The sequence below is a fragment of the Oncorhynchus gorbuscha genome, linkage group LG01 (genome assembly GCF_021184085.1).
Source record: "Oncorhynchus gorbuscha isolate QuinsamMale2020 ecotype Even-year linkage group LG01, OgorEven_v1.0, whole genome shotgun sequence".
In the NCBI taxonomy this organism is placed as follows: Eukaryota; Metazoa; Chordata; class Actinopteri; order Salmoniformes; family Salmonidae; genus Oncorhynchus; species Oncorhynchus gorbuscha.
Window position 1 is genome coordinate 45,693,818 of NC_060173.1, and position 17,112 is coordinate 45,710,929.

At 43.7% G+C, this 17,112-nt stretch overlaps 2 protein-coding genes across 2 annotated transcripts; one reads left to right on the top strand and one right to left on the bottom strand.

Annotated features, from left to right (window-relative positions):
- The first annotated feature begins 735 nt into the window (after positions 1-735).
- On the top strand, positions 736-4,133 carry LOC124038444 (MANSC domain-containing protein 4-like). Its single transcript, XM_046354339.1, has 3 exons — positions 736-1,032; positions 1,334-1,468; positions 1,674-4,133. Exons 1-3 carry the CDS (start codon positions 813-815, stop codon positions 2,489-2,491), a joined length of 1,173 nt encoding a protein of 390 aa, XP_046210295.1. The 5' UTR covers positions 736-812; the 3' UTR covers positions 2,492-4,133.
- LOC124038450 (28S ribosomal protein S35, mitochondrial-like) lies at positions 3,526-16,673 on the bottom strand. The gene is made up of 8 exons (XM_046354351.1): positions 16,485-16,673; positions 16,245-16,297; positions 11,093-11,260; positions 10,818-10,878; positions 10,591-10,730; positions 7,953-8,062; positions 7,678-7,747; positions 3,526-4,097 (listed from the first exon to the last, which is right to left on the bottom strand). The coding sequence occupies exons 1-8, from the start codon at positions 16,624-16,626 to the stop codon at positions 3,831-3,833; spliced, it is 1,011 nt and encodes a 336-aa protein (XP_046210307.1). The 5' UTR covers positions 16,627-16,673; the 3' UTR covers positions 3,526-3,830.
- Between the last annotated feature and the right edge of the window lie 439 nt (positions 16,674-17,112).

Genomic DNA, 17,112 nt, shown 5'->3' on the forward strand with positions numbered 1-17,112 from the left:
AACCTGTGAGACAGTACCCTACATGGGCCAAGATGTGGATAATGACATTTTTGGCACCGTGGTTGACAGACATGCTGAAAATGGGTGGGAAACAAGTGGAACAAAAGAGAGTGAGGGAGAAACATACCTTAGTCTCGTAATCTAGTTCTTAAAAATCTAGGCTGCTAGTTGCAATTATGGTAATCCTCTCTCACATGTCTGCCCCTGAAAACAGAGATTGTGGAGAGTGGGAGTGGGCTGTGGCATTCCCTGTCTGTTTGGATTTACCGATGACGTTTTGAGGTAGGGTCAGTGTGCACTGATCTACCGGTCTAATGGTAAAACATAAATAATAACATAAATAAAGTTCACTGAATTGAGTTGAGTCTACAGGCTACACTGCTACGGGCTATAATGTGAATAGCAGCAACCAGATGGTGACGTTTGGCACCCACTTGGCAAGCGTAATGAAGCCTATTTGGCAAGAACCGCTAATCTACGTTTTCTTCGCTGCTGCTAATAAAGACAGGGCTACATTACTGCTGGTGGTAGGGTACATAAATTAACAGTTGACAGAGATCAGACATACCGGCCTCGCAAATAGAACCGCGAAAACAATGTGGGCTTGACTCACAGAGGTTCCGCGCAAACTCGTCCTCTGGTAGCCTACGTAGTCGTGACACACCTGGCTAGGACACACATAGCTGTCGCAAGCAGTCCGACATAATTTCAACCCACCAAGTTCAAGAAACCTCGCAGATGTGTCCGAAAATGTTCACGATCCTCTATTCAACTTCAATTTTAACATGATTTGATTACATATTACACGCGCAATGACTGTTCCATGGAGTTTGCTAACGATTCTGAGTTTGGTGCACCACACGGAATCGAGGTGTTCGCCGACTACTTATTATAAAAACTGTTGGATTCGTCAGTACCCTGGTATATTCATCGACATTGAGGAATCTCAGAGAAGAGGCGCTCAACTTCTGAAGTATTACCAAGAAGAGACAGCTCTGAAATGCAGCCGAACCTGTTGCCTTACGAGAAATTGTAAGTTTACTGTAATTGTTCGTTTTTGTATCGGATTTTTACTATTGATTAGATGCGCAGCGAAATCAGTTTACCCCTACCATAACCCAGTGTACTATTATGTAAATGTCGACATTAACAAAGTCTTCTTAAATGTTTAATTCATGATTTATTGGAGGCAATTTTGTACAATACTTTTATTTGCAGGAGCCCTGCCAGGTGGACAGGCGTAGCATGTCATGTGTGACTGCGCCACGCAAAAGTCTATTAATCTGTTGCAGGGTGCGTCGATGGATAATTAACATTTTATGTAACTCCTTAGTTTCTTGTAACCTGGCGATATTCCACTATGACACCATCCAAGAGAATGTGAACTGTTTTCATATGCACTGTCCAACATTGGAGAGCTGCATCCTAAGCTACAGAGGCAACGTCATCCTGTACAACATCACCAAAGGTGAGCCTCCATAGGAAACAAATGTTTAGACCCAGGAAGCCAAACATAGATGTTTATTATTGGTTATTAATAGACACACGTAAAAAGCTTTACCTAGAACATTGCAGGCACTTTATACACTGTTATAGCTTGTGGTATAGATGTTTATCACCTGCTACTCTGACAGCATTTGACTGTGGGGTTGGATGCCTTGGGTCTCACACAGGTGTGGATCCAGACCTGTTGGTGTTTGGAAAGTACTTCACCTCCAACGTGCGGGTGTTACCCCACCTCTACACTAGAGTCAACGCCTCAGAGCCCCTAGCCTCAGACAAGCGCCAGTTCAACCGGCCACCCGTCCCCCCTGTCCAGCCTCTAACCATAGCCCCTACTACCAGGATCCCCACCACCACCACCACCGCACTCCAGAGCCCTACTCTGGGCACTACTCATTCCCCCACCCCCTCCTCCACCATAATGCCCACCCTGGGAACCCAGGCCCCCACCACCACTCCCCCGACCCCCATCACGACTGCCCCTGTCCCCTACACCACCCAGACCATCCCTGCCTATTCATCAACCCACAGAGAATCAACTACCACTCCACATCCCACCACACCTACCCAGCAGCCCACATCCACAGCCAGGATGGCCACCACCACCAGTCCCCCCAGCCCACCGACCTCCCTGGCTCCTGCAGCCAACGTGGATGACAGTAACAAGCAGGACCTCAACGACACCAAGGGCTACGTGGGCAGGAACCAAACAGCAGCCGCAGGGGGAGAAGGCGACCAGGGTAGCCAGGGCGGGGTGGAGTCCCCCTCACCCGGTGGTTTGGGCCCAGGGTGGCACGTAGCGGCACACACCCTGCTGGTTGCCGCGGTGACGGTCGTCACGGTGCTGCTGAGCTGCTGCTGTTCCGTGCTGCTAGTGGTGAGCTGGAGGGGTCGGAGGAAGAGGAAGGGGCGGTACAGGACCACCTGGAGGGGGAAAGGGGGGTCCATGCGCCTCATTAAGTATGCCATTGTCAGGGAGAGCTCGTGAGGTAACCATGGGGACAGGGACTAAAAGCTTTTACAGGGAACTGCACAGTTAAAAGTAAAAGTAGTGCTAGTCCACTAGAGAAGTAATGTTTACATCAGAAACAATCGTGAATTTAGCAAAGAGACCTGCTACCAACCTGCAAATGTTGTTTTCCTCCCTCCAAACTAAATGTGTGTGTGTGTGTAGTCTGGAAGAACCACTGAAACTGAAAAGCAAAGATCGGGACCATCACTGGTGTAAATATATATTTTTTTAATGCAGCTGTTATTTTTCCCCCCATTCTGACATGTTCAGTATCATCTTATGTATAGCTATACTTTAGTGGTTTTGAAAAGATGAGCTGCATGGAGCATATTTTAGATTCCGTAGACCTGGTAGAGAATGAATTGAAGTACATGCCAAAACTGTGAGACCAAAGTTGCTGCGAGGATTGTGGTTAATACTGATGTCATGGCTTGAGACTGACAGTAACTGCTGATGCATTTGTAGGTCATTTGCCTAAAGAAAGATACCGTGCGTCCTTTTGGCAGACCTACATTTTGATGCGGTCGAACGAAATCAAACCGATGTTGATGCCAAACTCCATGGACAGTGTCTGCTCTGCTTTAAGTGCATCGATGGGGGCTTCCAAGCAAGAAAAGCTGCTGCAACAAGCCAAGTTTTGTTCTGAGGCAGTAAGATGCTAAATGGACTGTGGTGTATGCAAGTGGAGGTGTATCTTAGGCTCAGACCCATCTTGCCACCGCTCCTCTCTCCTTCAGAACATCTTTCCTGCGCATCGGGTTTCACCTGACCCAGAATCACATGGACCAGAGCAGGAACTCTTTTGAAGGGTTTGGTGATTTCTTTTTTTTAATAGGCCTATTGCTGAATGTGCCCTTTCAGTACGGTGCTTCTCTTTGTCCCCCTGGGCCAGAGGGGAGAAGGTGATGGGTTTGAAGCCAGGAAGAGAGGGTAATATAGTAAACATGTGTCCACTGTCAAGTGATGTAAAAAGCACTTGTTGAAATAAAAGTAAGAACAAATTTCAGAACTTGAGGAAATTAAAGCTTTTTATTTAAAATGCAAGGAATACATTTTTGCTTCAGGCTATCAGTTTAGCATAACTCTATACGACAATTGTATTACAGACATATAAACATAGGCCCTTTCATTTATTGTTATTTTATTTATTGTCAATAAATATTTCACAAAAGACAGTTACAGGCATCAAATGCTGTGTGTGGTGAAATCAGATAGGTTTGTCGAACTGGTCACCCCAAGTGTGTAGCAGTCGAGTTCTGCTCTTGCTCACTCTCCTGTGTGTTTGTGTGTATCTGCATGTATAGAAGAGGGCATATTAAAGGTTGAGCAGTTTCTTCACAGCGTCTCTGTACTGGTGCATGCTGCTCTCGCTCTCTCCCTCGTTCTTCAGTCTGGTCACAGAGTCCCTGTACTCCTGCACCTCCGGCCTCCCCAGCAGCTCCTCCCTCACCGCCTCCCCCCCCTCCCCTGCTACCTGCATGCGGACCAACGTGGACATGATGTTCTTCTGAGAGGGGCTGTCCTCCCAGCTGTACTCTTCCATGTCTGCCACAGTCTTCTCTGACTCCCAGGCCTCCATTTTCTAGAAAGAATAAGTGGAACAGCACAGCATTGTTAGCTACAGTGCATTCAGAAAGTACTCAGACCCCTTGACTTCCCCCAAAATGTTACAGCCTTATTCTAAAATTGATTCAAACACCCCCCTCATCAATCTACACACGATACCCCATAATGACAAACAAAAACAGGTTTACAAATTTTTTGCAAAATAAAAATATTAAATTACATTTACATATGTATTCAGACCCTTCACTCAGTACTTTGTTGAAGCACCTTTGGCAGTGATTACAGCCTCGAGTCTTCTTGGGTATGACGCTACAAGCATGGCACACCTGTATTTGGAGAGTTTCTCCCATTCTTCTCTGCAGGTCCTCTCAAGCTCTGTCAGGTTGGATGGGGAGTGTCTGTGCACAGCTATTTACAGGTCTCCAGAGATGTTCGATCGGGTTCAAGTCCGGGCCTCTCAAGGACATTGAGACTTGTCCCTAAGCCACTCCTGCATTGCATTGTCTTGGCTGTGTGCTTAGGGTTGTCCTGTGGAAGGTGAACCTTCACCCCAGTCTGAGGTCCTGAGGGCGCTGGAGAAGGATTTCATCAAGGATCTCTCTGTACTCTGCTCCATTCATATTTCCCCTAGATCCTGACTAGTCTCCCAGTCCCCGCCGCTGAAAAACATCCCCACAGCATGATGCTGCCATCACCATGCTTCCCTGTAGGGAATGTTGCCAGGTTTCCTCCAGATGTGACGCTTGGCATTCAGGCATTCTTGGTTTCATCAGACCAGAGAATCTTGAATCCAAACGTCTTCCATTTCAGAATGATGGAGGCCACTGTGTTCTCGGGTACCTTCAATTCTGCAGACATTTTTTGGTACCCTTTCCCAGATCTGTGCCTCAACACAATCCTGTCTCAGAGCTCTATGGACAATTCCTTCAACCTCATGGCTTGGTTTTTGATCTGATATGCACTGTCAACTGTGGGACCTTATATAGACAGGTGTGTGCATTGTGTGTATTGTGTGTAGATTGATTAAAAATATAATTTACTACATTTTAGAATAAGGCTGTAACGTAACAAAATGTAGAAAAAGGAGTCTGAATACTTTCCGAATGCACCATAAATAACCTCAGACAATATATGACAATAACGAGAGGTATGTGACACGTTAACATAAGGTGTCCCACAGGGGTCCGTGATGGCCCGTCATGGGAATGTGGGTTTGGAGACAACGCAGTGTGTGGAACCCCTGGAGTGCCCTAGTCATCACCCCTAAACCATCTGTGGTGCTCTCCTCTCCTGTCCTCTCACAGAGATAGTGTTTCTCCAGACGTGGTGCTGAGTCCCTTTACCATAGCCGGTCTCCCTCCCATCACATTCCCCAGAGGACAATAGGCCCGTTGTGTGGGAGCTTAAAGCAGGGGCTGCCACAGGCTCTCCCGCAGCCCAGGTGTTTGGGGTTAATGGACCTCATTACGTCTATATGGTCCCCAATATCAAGACTGGCTGGAGGCCAACCCCTTCAGCGGACAGGTGGTGCGGTGGGGATGGCTGGAGAAGAGATTGGTCCTCTCCCCCTTAGCCTGACTGTCAGGATTATTACACCACTACAGAATCGTCACTGGGCAAAATAGGGCCAGCTAAGGTAATGTAGTTCCTTCAAATCACACTGATTCTGTACTATAGTTTTATTCAGAATCTAGCCATCTGATTGTAAATTAAAATTAAACTACACTGGGTATGCAAAATTAATTTGATTGACAGACTGACCAGGTGAATCAAGGTGAAAGCTATGATCCCTTATTGATGTCACTTCAAATCAGCGTAGATGAGGGGAAGGAGACAGGTTAAAGAAAATGTTTTACACAATCCATGTCTCAATTGTCTCAAAGTGTATGTGTTCCATTCAGAGGGTGAATGGGCAAGACGAAATATTTAAGTGCCTTTGAACAAGGTATGGTAGTAGGTGCCAGGCGCACCTGTTTGTGTCAAGAACTGCAACGCTGCTGGTTTTTTCACGCTCAACAGTTTCCTGTGTGTATCAAGAATGGTCCAACTCAATATGCAACTCGATATTAGGAAGGCGTTCCTAATGTTTGGTATACTCAGTGTATATAGCTATAATGGTTGACCATTGGCCTGACAGACTCCATATCTCCCACCACAGAGTGTATCCCAGTGAATGAAAAGAGGGAGATGATTGACAGACGGCTATGTGGCCAGACCAACAGCCACCTGTTCTTCAAAGTTGCCGAGGAGGAAGACATTTTTGGGTTTTATTACTGGAATAGGGCACAGAGTACTGGAGCGCTCAGATAAGGGGTTGACATATTAGATAGTCACTTGGGGATTGGAGCGACTCTAGTGCCCAGCGGGCCAGATGGTAAAGTACGGTACAGTACTGTAGACTTCCTGCTGTGGTGTGGTGGAGGACTGTGGTCCGTCCCAGTAGAGCACTGGCCCGGATCAACAGCCCACAGCAGAATTAGCAACAGGCCCAGAGAGTCAAGAGTCCTTCTCACTGAGTGAAGAGATAGAATCACTTCAGCGGCAACTAACAATTGGCCTCTTTGTGGGCTAGCGTTACTACCGGTGTATGGGCCCCCCCCCCCAGCGTCCACCAACCTGCGGGCTGCACTGTGCCTTCCATTGTGTGTGTAAAGGGCAGCGGACAGTGTTCCGCTTCCCGGCTCCGACGCCATTTCTTAGAGAGACTAAAAAAAGCAGAGGCTTTTTACCAGCTAAACTCCTGCTGCCTTGGCGAGAGAACTGCCAGAGGCACAACAGGGAGAGTCATTAATTCCCTTGTGGATCTGATGTGAAAGCAGCCTGTGCTGGTGACCCTGGTGGTGGATTTCTCAGGTGTGTGGTGTTGGTTGTAGTTGGCGCACTGTGAATAAGTGGCGGTGTCAGGATCTTATTCTGGTGTTGGTTTTCTCCTGTTTAGAGGGGAAATGCCAGTGGGACAATGCTGCTGTATGCCATCCGTTTGCCTATTCACCACTCATAGCTCCCTAATAGGCTTTCTCCTTCACACCAAGGGTAGAGAAAGGTGTCAAGTCCATTGGTGCTAGCTAGATTGGCATGGTCTTAGTAGTTGGAAATGAAAACAGACAAATGGAGGGAGGAGGAGCATTGGCCATGGAAAAGCCACACGAGTGTCTCAGCAGGACACGGGGGTTTGGTGGGGAGGGGCAGTACTTGTGAATAGTGAACTCTTGAAATATTAATTACTTGGTTGAAAGGAAACAAAAAAAAGTCTGTCGTGCTCTTTCTACTTAAAAGGCCCTAATGTATACGCTAGCCCTTTACCTCTAGGGACAGCTTAAGGTATCAGGCATCCCTTTCCTAGTACATCATGGATTCTCTGGATGGTGATGGACTTGGCTGCCTGACCACCTGTCTACTCATCGTCCACATATTGGCTGGGTGGTGAGGTTAGGTAGAAGATTAGGTCTACTCAAGCTCTTTGGCACTGACCAGGGTCACGTTCAGGAAGATGCAACGTACTGAACGTAGCAGATAGACATGTCATGAATAGAACCGAGGATCAATTGTACATCGGGACTTTCTGAACGCGGCCCCGGCACTAGCAAGACACTTACCCAAGACTCGTGATAGAGGACAGTCAGGAGGTACATGGCATAGTCATAATTCTGCTTTCTCACAGGGCAGCTGGCAGGGCAAAGGTGAGAAGAAATAAAACATTGATCAGAAAGTACAGGGCGAGTTGACGTAAAAACCTCCCCATCAAAAGACATCACTGTAAAGCAATGACGACAGTGAAGGACCAATAACTTACTTACTTTAGCCTCTTAAATGAAGAGGAACTAGTAGATATTTGTAATAGTACATTTGAACAACAGGAAGCGCTGCTTACCTGTCAGTGGTGATGGCGAGTGTGTCCGTGTCCTTGCAGTACCGCTCTCCTACCAGTTTAACCATCTTCTTCCTGGCATGGTCGTCCAAGTTCAGACAGGAGAGCTTCAGCTGAGTGGACAGAAACACAATCTGACATCATAATACTGAAGCTTATTTGGTTTGCCTAAGCTGCTTCAAAATGAATCCCTCAAATGCTCGATTAGCATGCAAAAAAACAAACAATAGACGCAACCGTCCATCCCTACTCATGATATCTGAAATAATAAGCACTGTGCCTCACTAAATGTTGAAACTCTGCAGAGGTAAAACACTTTATCACAAAAGATGCTTAAAATGATTCCAAAGAACTGCAGCTGTCACAGCTGTAAGGGGGGAATAATGTTTTCTGCAGCATGAATCATAATCTGCTTGTCTTTCAGTAAACTGAGTTTAAAACACAGGCTTGAAACCTAACAACCGTTTGTACACTTAACATAGGCCAGGCCTGTTGTTACCTCATATCCCAGCAATAATGTCTTGCATTACGCTTGGGAAGAAAACACATCAATTTGCCCCGAGGCAAACATTTTGAATATACTAGCCCACACAGCTTCAAGGATGCACTTTCATGCTAGGTTTAGGACCTCATATTGAAGCTTGAAACTTTGGCCAAGATAGCTGCCAACAAATGCTTCTTGTAGCCATCAAATGAGCTTTCTGCACCTTTCTACTGGGAATTGGTTTCACTCTTCAGCAGCAAACTGTTTTAGGTGTGCCCTCCACCATCTGCTGTTTTCAGCTCACGCCGTAGGTTATAGATGTGATTCAGGACTCCTCACTGGCCACTCCATAACAGTGTTTCTTCTTGAACCATTCCTGAGTGTGTGTGGTTGTTGTCATACTGGAAAACACACAACCTTCAACAGATACACCATTTTTGGACACTGGGTTGAACATTGCATTGCAAAGCAGTCCACAGCATTATCAAACCTCCCCCATAATCAATTAGTTATTTTCTTTGAACGCTTCATTTGGTTGTTGGTAAACATAGGAAGGCCCCACTGTTGAAGGAGACAAGCACGCCTGATTGAACTACTCAAAAACCCATCTAAACAAGCCCAAATCCTGGAGAAAATGTTCTGTGGACCAATGAAACTAAATTAGAGCTCTTTGTCAATACATATCAGCGCAATGTCTTTACTGACAACCAAATGAAGGATTCAATTTTAAAAAAGACCACCCCCCCTACAATCAAAGATGGGGAAGGGTTTGATAAGGCTGTGGGGTTGCTTTGTTGCCTCTGGTACTGGGGGCCTTGGAGGTGTGCAAGGCATCATGATTTGTATGCCAATGTTCAACCCAGTGTCCAAAAAACTGTAGAAACTGTATATTAGGTCGTAGGTTTTCCAGCAGGACCAATGACCCCAAACACACATAAAAACATGCATCCAGGAATGGTTAAAGAGATGCTGGTCTGTTCTGGATAGGCCAGCGAAGAGTCCAGATCTGAATCACATCCAAACAATGGCGAGATCTGAAAACAGCAGTTGGTAGAGGGCACCCCCCAAAAATTGAATTTGAGTAGTTTGCTGCTGAAAAGATGACCAAATTGTCAGCAGAAGGTTGTAGCAAGCTCATTGATGGCTATAAGAAGCGTTTATCTGCAGTCATCTTGGCCTTAGGCTGTGCAACCAAGTACTAGCTCCGGGGTGCCAATAATTTTGTCCATATCATGTCTTTATTTTCTACATTACAATTGTAAACATATGTTGACTAAAAAATAAAATTGGTTCTGCAATGTTGAAAATCCAATAAGGTGTGGTGACCAAAAGTTGTTCTACATTTCTACTTATTTGAGATGAAATGGGGACTGATTTAATAAAGGTGCAAGGGTGCTAATATACTGCATTTGCCCACAACTGTACAAGCATCTGAACAAACTGAAAGCTCTAACACAAATTAATATATATATTTTTTAACCTTTTACCGTTATTTAACTTGGCAAGCCACTTAAGAACAAATTCTTATTTACAATGACAGCCTACCAGGGAACTGCGTTGTTCAGGGGCAGAACAAGAGATTTTTTACCTTGTCAGCTCGGGAGTCGATCTAGCAACCTTTCGGTTACTGGCCCAATGCTCTAACCACTAGGCTACCTTGACTTGTTGAAAATCTTTTTTTTTTTTTTACCTAACTTGCTTAACTTTTTATATGTGGTTTCTTCCTCCAGACTCCATAGAATGACCTCTTCCTTAATATTTGGTAAAATTATTAATTTAGCGTATGGTTTCCTAGAAATAAGGGTGGCACAACATTACCCCACTCTCCCCATAGCATTTGTTTTTATGTTCCACTTTAGTGCGGCTCTCTATTTGTGGCAAGTATGTCACAGCAGCATTTCATAGGCATAAAAGCATAGATACGGACAATGGAGGTCTTTCTTGAAAGGTCAGCCAGCCGGACATGAGCTGAGAGCTGTTTAGGGAATCTCTAGATCCCTTCTATACAAAAGAGGAAAACCCTGCACTTTCTATGCATTTCGTAGAGGGTCAAATACAGGTCAAAGAGTCAAATTGAAATATTAGTATTTTAATCTGTAAACTAAACCCAGTGAGTCCCAGACCATATAGGCCTATTACACAGGCAGACAAACTTACTCTGAGGTGGACTATGCGGGCAGATGGATTTCTGAGGGAGGTGCCGGCAGACACGTAGTCCTTGCTCTCTACTTTGACAGGGAAGTGCTCATCACATTTAGCAGCTGTGTCCAGGGCAGAGGGCCACTCTGTGCAGAACGCTTCAGGGAAAAGAGAATCAGAAATACAATTAAATACTGTTGCTACAGTAACATTAGTGCGTCTCTATAAGCAATTTTGTGACTTACGTTTCAGAGCTTCACAGTGTTTCTTTATGGCTAATGGAGTTAAATGCAAAAAGTTTGGAATCTGAAAAGAGAAGAGTTTTGATTCAAACCCGAATTAGCTACAATAGACAGAACAGAAATACTGCTGTACAAGTAAGGTATGTGGAACCAGTATGACCTGACAGCACAATACAATATATAGCTTTAAATGGTACAAATTATTTCCCTCCCATTGCCAGATAATGCTAAAATCAAAAGATCTGATATCATGCCAAGTTGGAGATAAGACCTCTGACCTTGATGAGCTCCAGGTTGCCCTTCTTCTCTGGGGGCACCCCTTTCTTCACTGGGAAGCCCATGCGGACAGGCAGGGGCACAGAGCCCTGTCTGAAGGGGGTAGCGGTCGGGTACACTGTAGTCCAGTCCTGGTCTACAGGCATCCTGTCTGTCCTGGGGTCGCCCGCCTGACACACACCACGGAGACAGGGAACAGATGGAAAGGAGTCCGTATGTGGGTCCACTTCAAAATACATATACATCTTTCTGTCAATATACAGCTTGGAATAAACTTGATCAAAAAAAATTATTCATTCCTTATTTTTTAATAGTAAAGAATCTGGGCTGAATTCATGACATGCCCCTCTCCCCCCAGGGACCATAATGTGCTGTAGGAGCCATGTTGCCCTACTTAGAGTGCCTTCAGATTCACAGCCCTTGACTTTTTTGTTGCATTTCACCCTGGAATTAAAATGGATTCAATTGAGATTGTCACTGGCCTTCACACAATACCCCGTAATGTCAAAGTGGAATTATGTTTTTTTAAATTGCAACAAATTAATCAAACATGTAAAGCTCAAAATGTAATTCAACCCCTTATGGAAAGCCTAAAGCCTAAATAAAGTTCAGCGGTAAAAATGTGCTTAATAACAAGTGACATGCTTGTAATCGTTAAGGACTGGGGAGTTTTTCAGGATAAAATTAAAAATAAACGGAACGGAGCGAAGCACAGACAAAATCCTAGAGGAAAACCTGGTTCAGTCTGCTTCCCACCAGACACTGGGAGATTCACCTTTCAGCAGGACAATAACCTAAAACACAAGACCAAATCTACACTGGAGTTGCTTACCAAGAAGACAGTGAATGTTCCTGAGTGGCCAAATTACAGTTAACTTAAATCTAATTGAAAATGATCAACAATCGATTTGACACAGCTTGAATAATTGAGGGGGGGAAATGATCCAGGTGCTTCTACAAAGTATTGACTCAGGGGTGTGAATAGTTATGTAAATTCGATATCTGTACTTCATTTTCAATACATTTGCAAAAATGTCTAAAAACATATTTTCACTTTGTAATTCTGAGGTAGTGCGTGTAGATCAGGCTGTAACACAACAACATGTGGAATAAGTCAAGGGGTATGAATACTTTCTAACGGCACTGTTGTGTCCATACAGCTTGTCTGTCTTTGTATATTCCACTTCATTTGTAGACTAGAGGGCACTATTTTTTACTTAACCTTTATTTATACAGGTCGTCCCATTGAGATAAAATACATTTTTCAAGAGAGACCTGGTCCAACCAAGACAGCAGCAGGGGGGGGGCAAAGTTTCAGACAAATCTCAGACATAACCTACAGACATAGAAACACAATGAACAACCGATAGCCGTAGACACCCATAAATAACAATCACATACAAACACCATAGATAAAAATCTGTCACGTGTACCACTGCATGAAATCCTAATGACAATCACGTTCCTCAGTAACAGGAGGGTCGAACTTTAAAACTCCAAAGAAACAAGACCCCGGAGTTTCAAATGGGTCTGGAGACAGTTCCAAGACCACGAAGCCGAGTAACAAAAAAAAAAAAAAACGTTTTTGCCATGATCCGTTCGATGGAAAGTGGGAGTGACACCGTAGCTGACCTAGTCAAAGAAGAACAGAAAAAGCAGCAGTTTTCCCAAAACAGTCTTGTAGATCAGAGTTTACCAATGTTTAAGCCTACATAGACTTAATGAAGACCAGTCAACAGCACTGTACAGATCATAGTGATGTGTCAGATGCGTTTGGTGCTTGAGGTCTGCTTATAAATAACATCAACGTAGTCCCAGACAGACAATAACATACACCGTACCTTCTCTTTTGTGGCCTCAAAGAAAAAAAGAGTCTTATGCCAGTAATAAAAACCTATTCTCAACTTGAGTTTCTTAACCAGGTTCTCAGCATTATTATTGAAGCTCGGCTTCTCACCCAGCCAAACTCACAGACATCTGTGCGTTTTGACTTGCTCTGTGGGAATGTCCTTTCAAGGTAGCAATGACATGGTTTTCAGAGTGTTGTTCAGAAAACACCATGCATTTTGTGAGGAATTTCGAACACGCTTCAAATCGCATAGAGTCAAACTTCTGCCACTCGACTAGAGAATAGTGTCATTTTGAGGCTCCCGAGTGGCGCAGCAGTTTAAGACACTGCATCTCAGTGCTAGAGGCGTCACTACAGACACCCTGGTTCGATTCTAGGCTGTATCACAACCGGCAATGAATGGGAGTCCAATAGGGCGACGCACAATAGGCCAAGCGTCCTCCGGGTTTGGCCGGTGTAGGCCATCATTGTAAATAAGAATTTGTTCTTAACCGACTTGCCTAGTTAAAAAGTTTTAAATGTAAAAAAAAGATTATGCATAAAAAAGTACATCAGCTGTCTCAATATGTCTCCCAATGTTGTTGATATAAGTAATAAACAGGGGACCTAAACTGGATCCTTGAGGCACACCTGAGCTGTGTTGGGTCATGGGTCACTTATGTGGGAAGGTGGTAATTATCAGTTGTGAAGTCATAAATACCAGTTGGATACATTCACATGCTTTGACTAGATTGACTAATGGCCAACAAGCGGAGTCAACCATAAACTCAAAGTACAGTTATCATGCCCGGGAAAAAAAATAAGAGTTAAAAAACCATATTAACAGATTATTTATTAAAAGTAATGTTTTTGTTGCATTTAACTGGTGAAAGTGCTGTTATCAAGGTAATTTCCTTAGTAGGTGACGTCAGAGGTTAACACGTGGGAGTAGTCGGAGCTCAGGGGTGATAGACGAGTTTCCCACTAGTAATTTCCTGCTGGAGGGGCGTTCAAGTGGATTTTTCCCAGCCGTATGTGGTAAATCCCACCTTCCCACTTGGTTTTGAATGCAGCATTAGGCACAAAGGCAGTTGAGATTTGGAATGATGGCCTCTCAAGACTAGCACACAAGTGACCAATTCTTCCCGTGCTCATCGTTTACATCAGTGTTTCCCCAAATCCGGTCCTCAGTACCCCCAACAGCAGACATTTTCGTTGTAGCCCCGGACAAACAACTCAATCAACTCATCAAGCTTTTGGTGATTAGTTGACAAGTACTCGAGGACTATGTAGGGTTCCCACCCCCAGACATAACACTCTCCATATGTCGGGTTTTCAGCTGTTACAGTCGCCCAAGTTAGGCTACATGTGAATTACAATTCCGATGCAGTCTAATAATGTTTAGAAACGTCAATCAACATCACTTTCTAAATGCCCCTGATCATTCATGTCAGTGAGAAAGAATCTTTAAAAAAAGATTTTAAAAAGACTGTGTGCCCCCAGTTGATGAACTACACTTCCTCCCCAGTTACGCTCACACAGAGATGTTCGGAGCACACTAGATAGATAATTAGCACTGGCGGCCGCCTATGTCTTCCATCTGTTCTCCATAAACAAGCGTTGTAACATGGAGATATAACCATGTGGGAACACTAAACCTAACACTATAAAAGGTGTGTAGTGATTTAATGTTTTTATTTTCTTTAAAAAATTTGCTGATATGAAAGATACGTTCCTTATGTTTCCCAAAACAGTACTGCAAGTGATGCGTGTTAACTTTCAGACCGAGCATCAGGGCTCTTCTTCCTGATAAAGAAGATCTTATCGCCAATAGGCGCTAAAGTAGTAAGCATTTATGAATGGGGTACTCAAGGACTGGAGTTGAGAAACACTGGTTACACACTAGCGATGCTGGGAATAAACTTGAAAAAATATATATATTAGAATCTGCCTGAAGCCAGGAGTTCAATCAAATTACACTTAAATGTACTCTGTCGATTGGATGAAGGCTTGGTCCTTATACAGTGGGTAATAATAATACTTTTAAAAATCTAATAGAACGTATAAAAACAGAATTTCCAAACATGGGTCTGTTGTAGACCCATGCAGCTCCTTGAGCTTACCTCATGTCAAAAATAAAGGTTACCCACAAGTTCTTGCTTTTTTGTGTGCAGGTATGGTACACATGCAGGACTTTGACATGCGGTAAGTGGAGAGGAATCAGGTCGACAACAGACCCACATTTGTAAAGTTTTAAATTGTCATCATTTCTCAATTTCCCCCCTGCATGAGGACCAACCCTACGGACAATCAGCAGAGTAAGTAGACATTTAATTTGATTTAATTTCTGGTGGCCTTTGCGTTTTTTTTTTTGCAAGCCAATTCCTACCAATGCTAGTGTGTAAATACTACCGTTGCTAAAAGCAATACATGTATGTTTTGTTCGATAAAGTGCATATTTATATCCCAAAATCTCAGTTTACATTGGCACGTTACGTACAGTAATATTTAGCAGAGCCACATCAATTTATAGAAATACTCATAAAACATTGATAAAAGATACAAGTGTTATTCATAGAATTAAAGATAGACTTCTCCTTAATGCAACTGCTGTAACAGATATGAATGTAACCAAATGACGGGGATTAACGGTACACTTACTATTGGTGACATATGGGGAATTGATCAAAATAAACAAAAGGGCAAATAATTTCACTGACAGCCGCAACTTAATAATCAGCTAGGGCTTTTGCCGCCTATGAAAGAACCTCATATGCCATTTCTCTCCTGTTCTATTGGTTTTCATGTCAACTTTCTTTCGTTGTCCAGAATCCTAGTCATATTAGCAACTCATCCTAGTTGTTGCATCTTTAGATTCACCCTCTTTCTAAGTTTCTAACTGAGATTTTCATCGCTGTCATATACCGCTTGCATCAGGTGAGGTGTTTGGAATTGCATTTTGGCGAATGTTTGAAAATGACATTTCATTGGAGGCTTCATTACAGGTGTTGCATACTATGTTAAGATGAATTGCCATAATCGAAATGTGATTTCTGACCCCAATGGATGGACACCCTAATGGGTTACACACCTAATGCATATGGGTCCAGTTTATTTCTCAAATGGCCAGTAAATTAAAATATTGCTGGTCACATTGTCTGGCGCCACATTTTCCTAATGAGACCCTGATATAGGGTTAGACGGCATTATATCAGAACCGACCCAGGTTCAAGACAAAAGTCAGAATTTTGGACCCGGAAGCGGTCGGATCTTGGGTCTGTTGGACGCGTACAGACATCTACTACAAACATTCCTTGTTCACTCACCTCTCTCCTTGATCTTCGGTTGAAAGGTCCTCTGTTCCCTCTGTCAGGAAAGCCTGAAAAAGATATCGATCGTATCAGAAAAACACGATACAGCCCAATTAAATATGCTAGCAGCTATGCGTTCTCCAACTTTCTATATGAAACTTTGACATCATTGCGACCATGATTCATAGTTATTTGGACCAGGCTAGCAAGCTAACTAGCAAATTAGCTCCTCGTTGTGACGGCATGGAAACTCACCTTTATTTTGACTAGAATGATTGGTAGACAAGGCGGTTGCATATGTTGCACTGTTTAACGGGTTACGCACATTAACTCCATAAATATGACAATGTATTCGTCCTAAGGACCAAATTGATTTCTTCAACGTATGTGCAGCCATGTTTGAGGAGGCAATGTCAACCTATGGCGAGTCGAAAGGGACAGTCGTTTGGCGCTTGCGAAATAGAACATGAATACAACATTGGGTATCAGTGCCCCCCTTTGGTATAGATAATGAACTGCAATATGGGAAAAGGTGAACGCATTAGCAGTAGCCAATTACATTTTTTTATTACGTATTGTCGTAAAAATTTAGGTCTGTTTTAACATTTCTAAACTTATTCTTCTGTTAGACTACATTATAGGAGCTCAACAATATTTTAATGGTGTTTATGCTTGGGATTACCTAATTACTCGCATGATCAATATCTAAAGAAGTACGGTTTCTGATTAGTGCATTCTTGATAGACCAAAACATTTATTTGAGCTGTTGAGGTCACGTCCGTCAGGTGGATAACGCTGTGCGCAAGATGATAGGCTCTGTCCACATGTGTCCTTCAGCACCCCTGCCATCCTGAGCGCACCGCCAGCTGCTGCTTTAACACAT

What these genes read in the sequence shown, in the direction of transcription:
- LOC124038444 (XM_046354339.1), top strand. Translation starts at nt 813, where the DNA reads ATGACTGTTCCATGGAGTTTGCTAACGATTCTGAGTTTGGTGCACCAC. An exon ending in CTGTTGCCTTACGAGAAATT is followed by an intron (nt 1,033 to 1,333) that starts GTAAGTTTACTG and finishes GTAACTCCTTAG; the next exon opens with TTTCTTGTAACCTGGCGATA. An exon ending in CCTGTACAACATCACCAAAG is followed by an intron (nt 1,469 to 1,673) that starts GTGAGCCTCCAT and finishes GGTCTCACACAG; the next exon opens with GTGTGGATCCAGACCTGTTG.
- LOC124038450 (XM_046354351.1), bottom strand. Translation starts at nt 16,626, where the DNA reads ATGGCTGCACATACGTTGAAGAAATCAATTTGGTCCTTAGGACGAATA. An exon ending in ACCGAAGATCAAGGAGAGAG is followed by an intron (nt 11,261 to 16,244) that starts GTGAGTGAACAA and finishes GGTGTGTGTCAG; the next exon opens with GCGGGCGACCCCAGGACAGA. An exon ending in GCAACCTGGAGCTCATCAAG is followed by an intron (nt 10,879 to 11,092) that starts GTCAGAGGTCTT and finishes TTCTCTTTTCAG; the next exon opens with ATTCCAAACTTTTTGCATTT.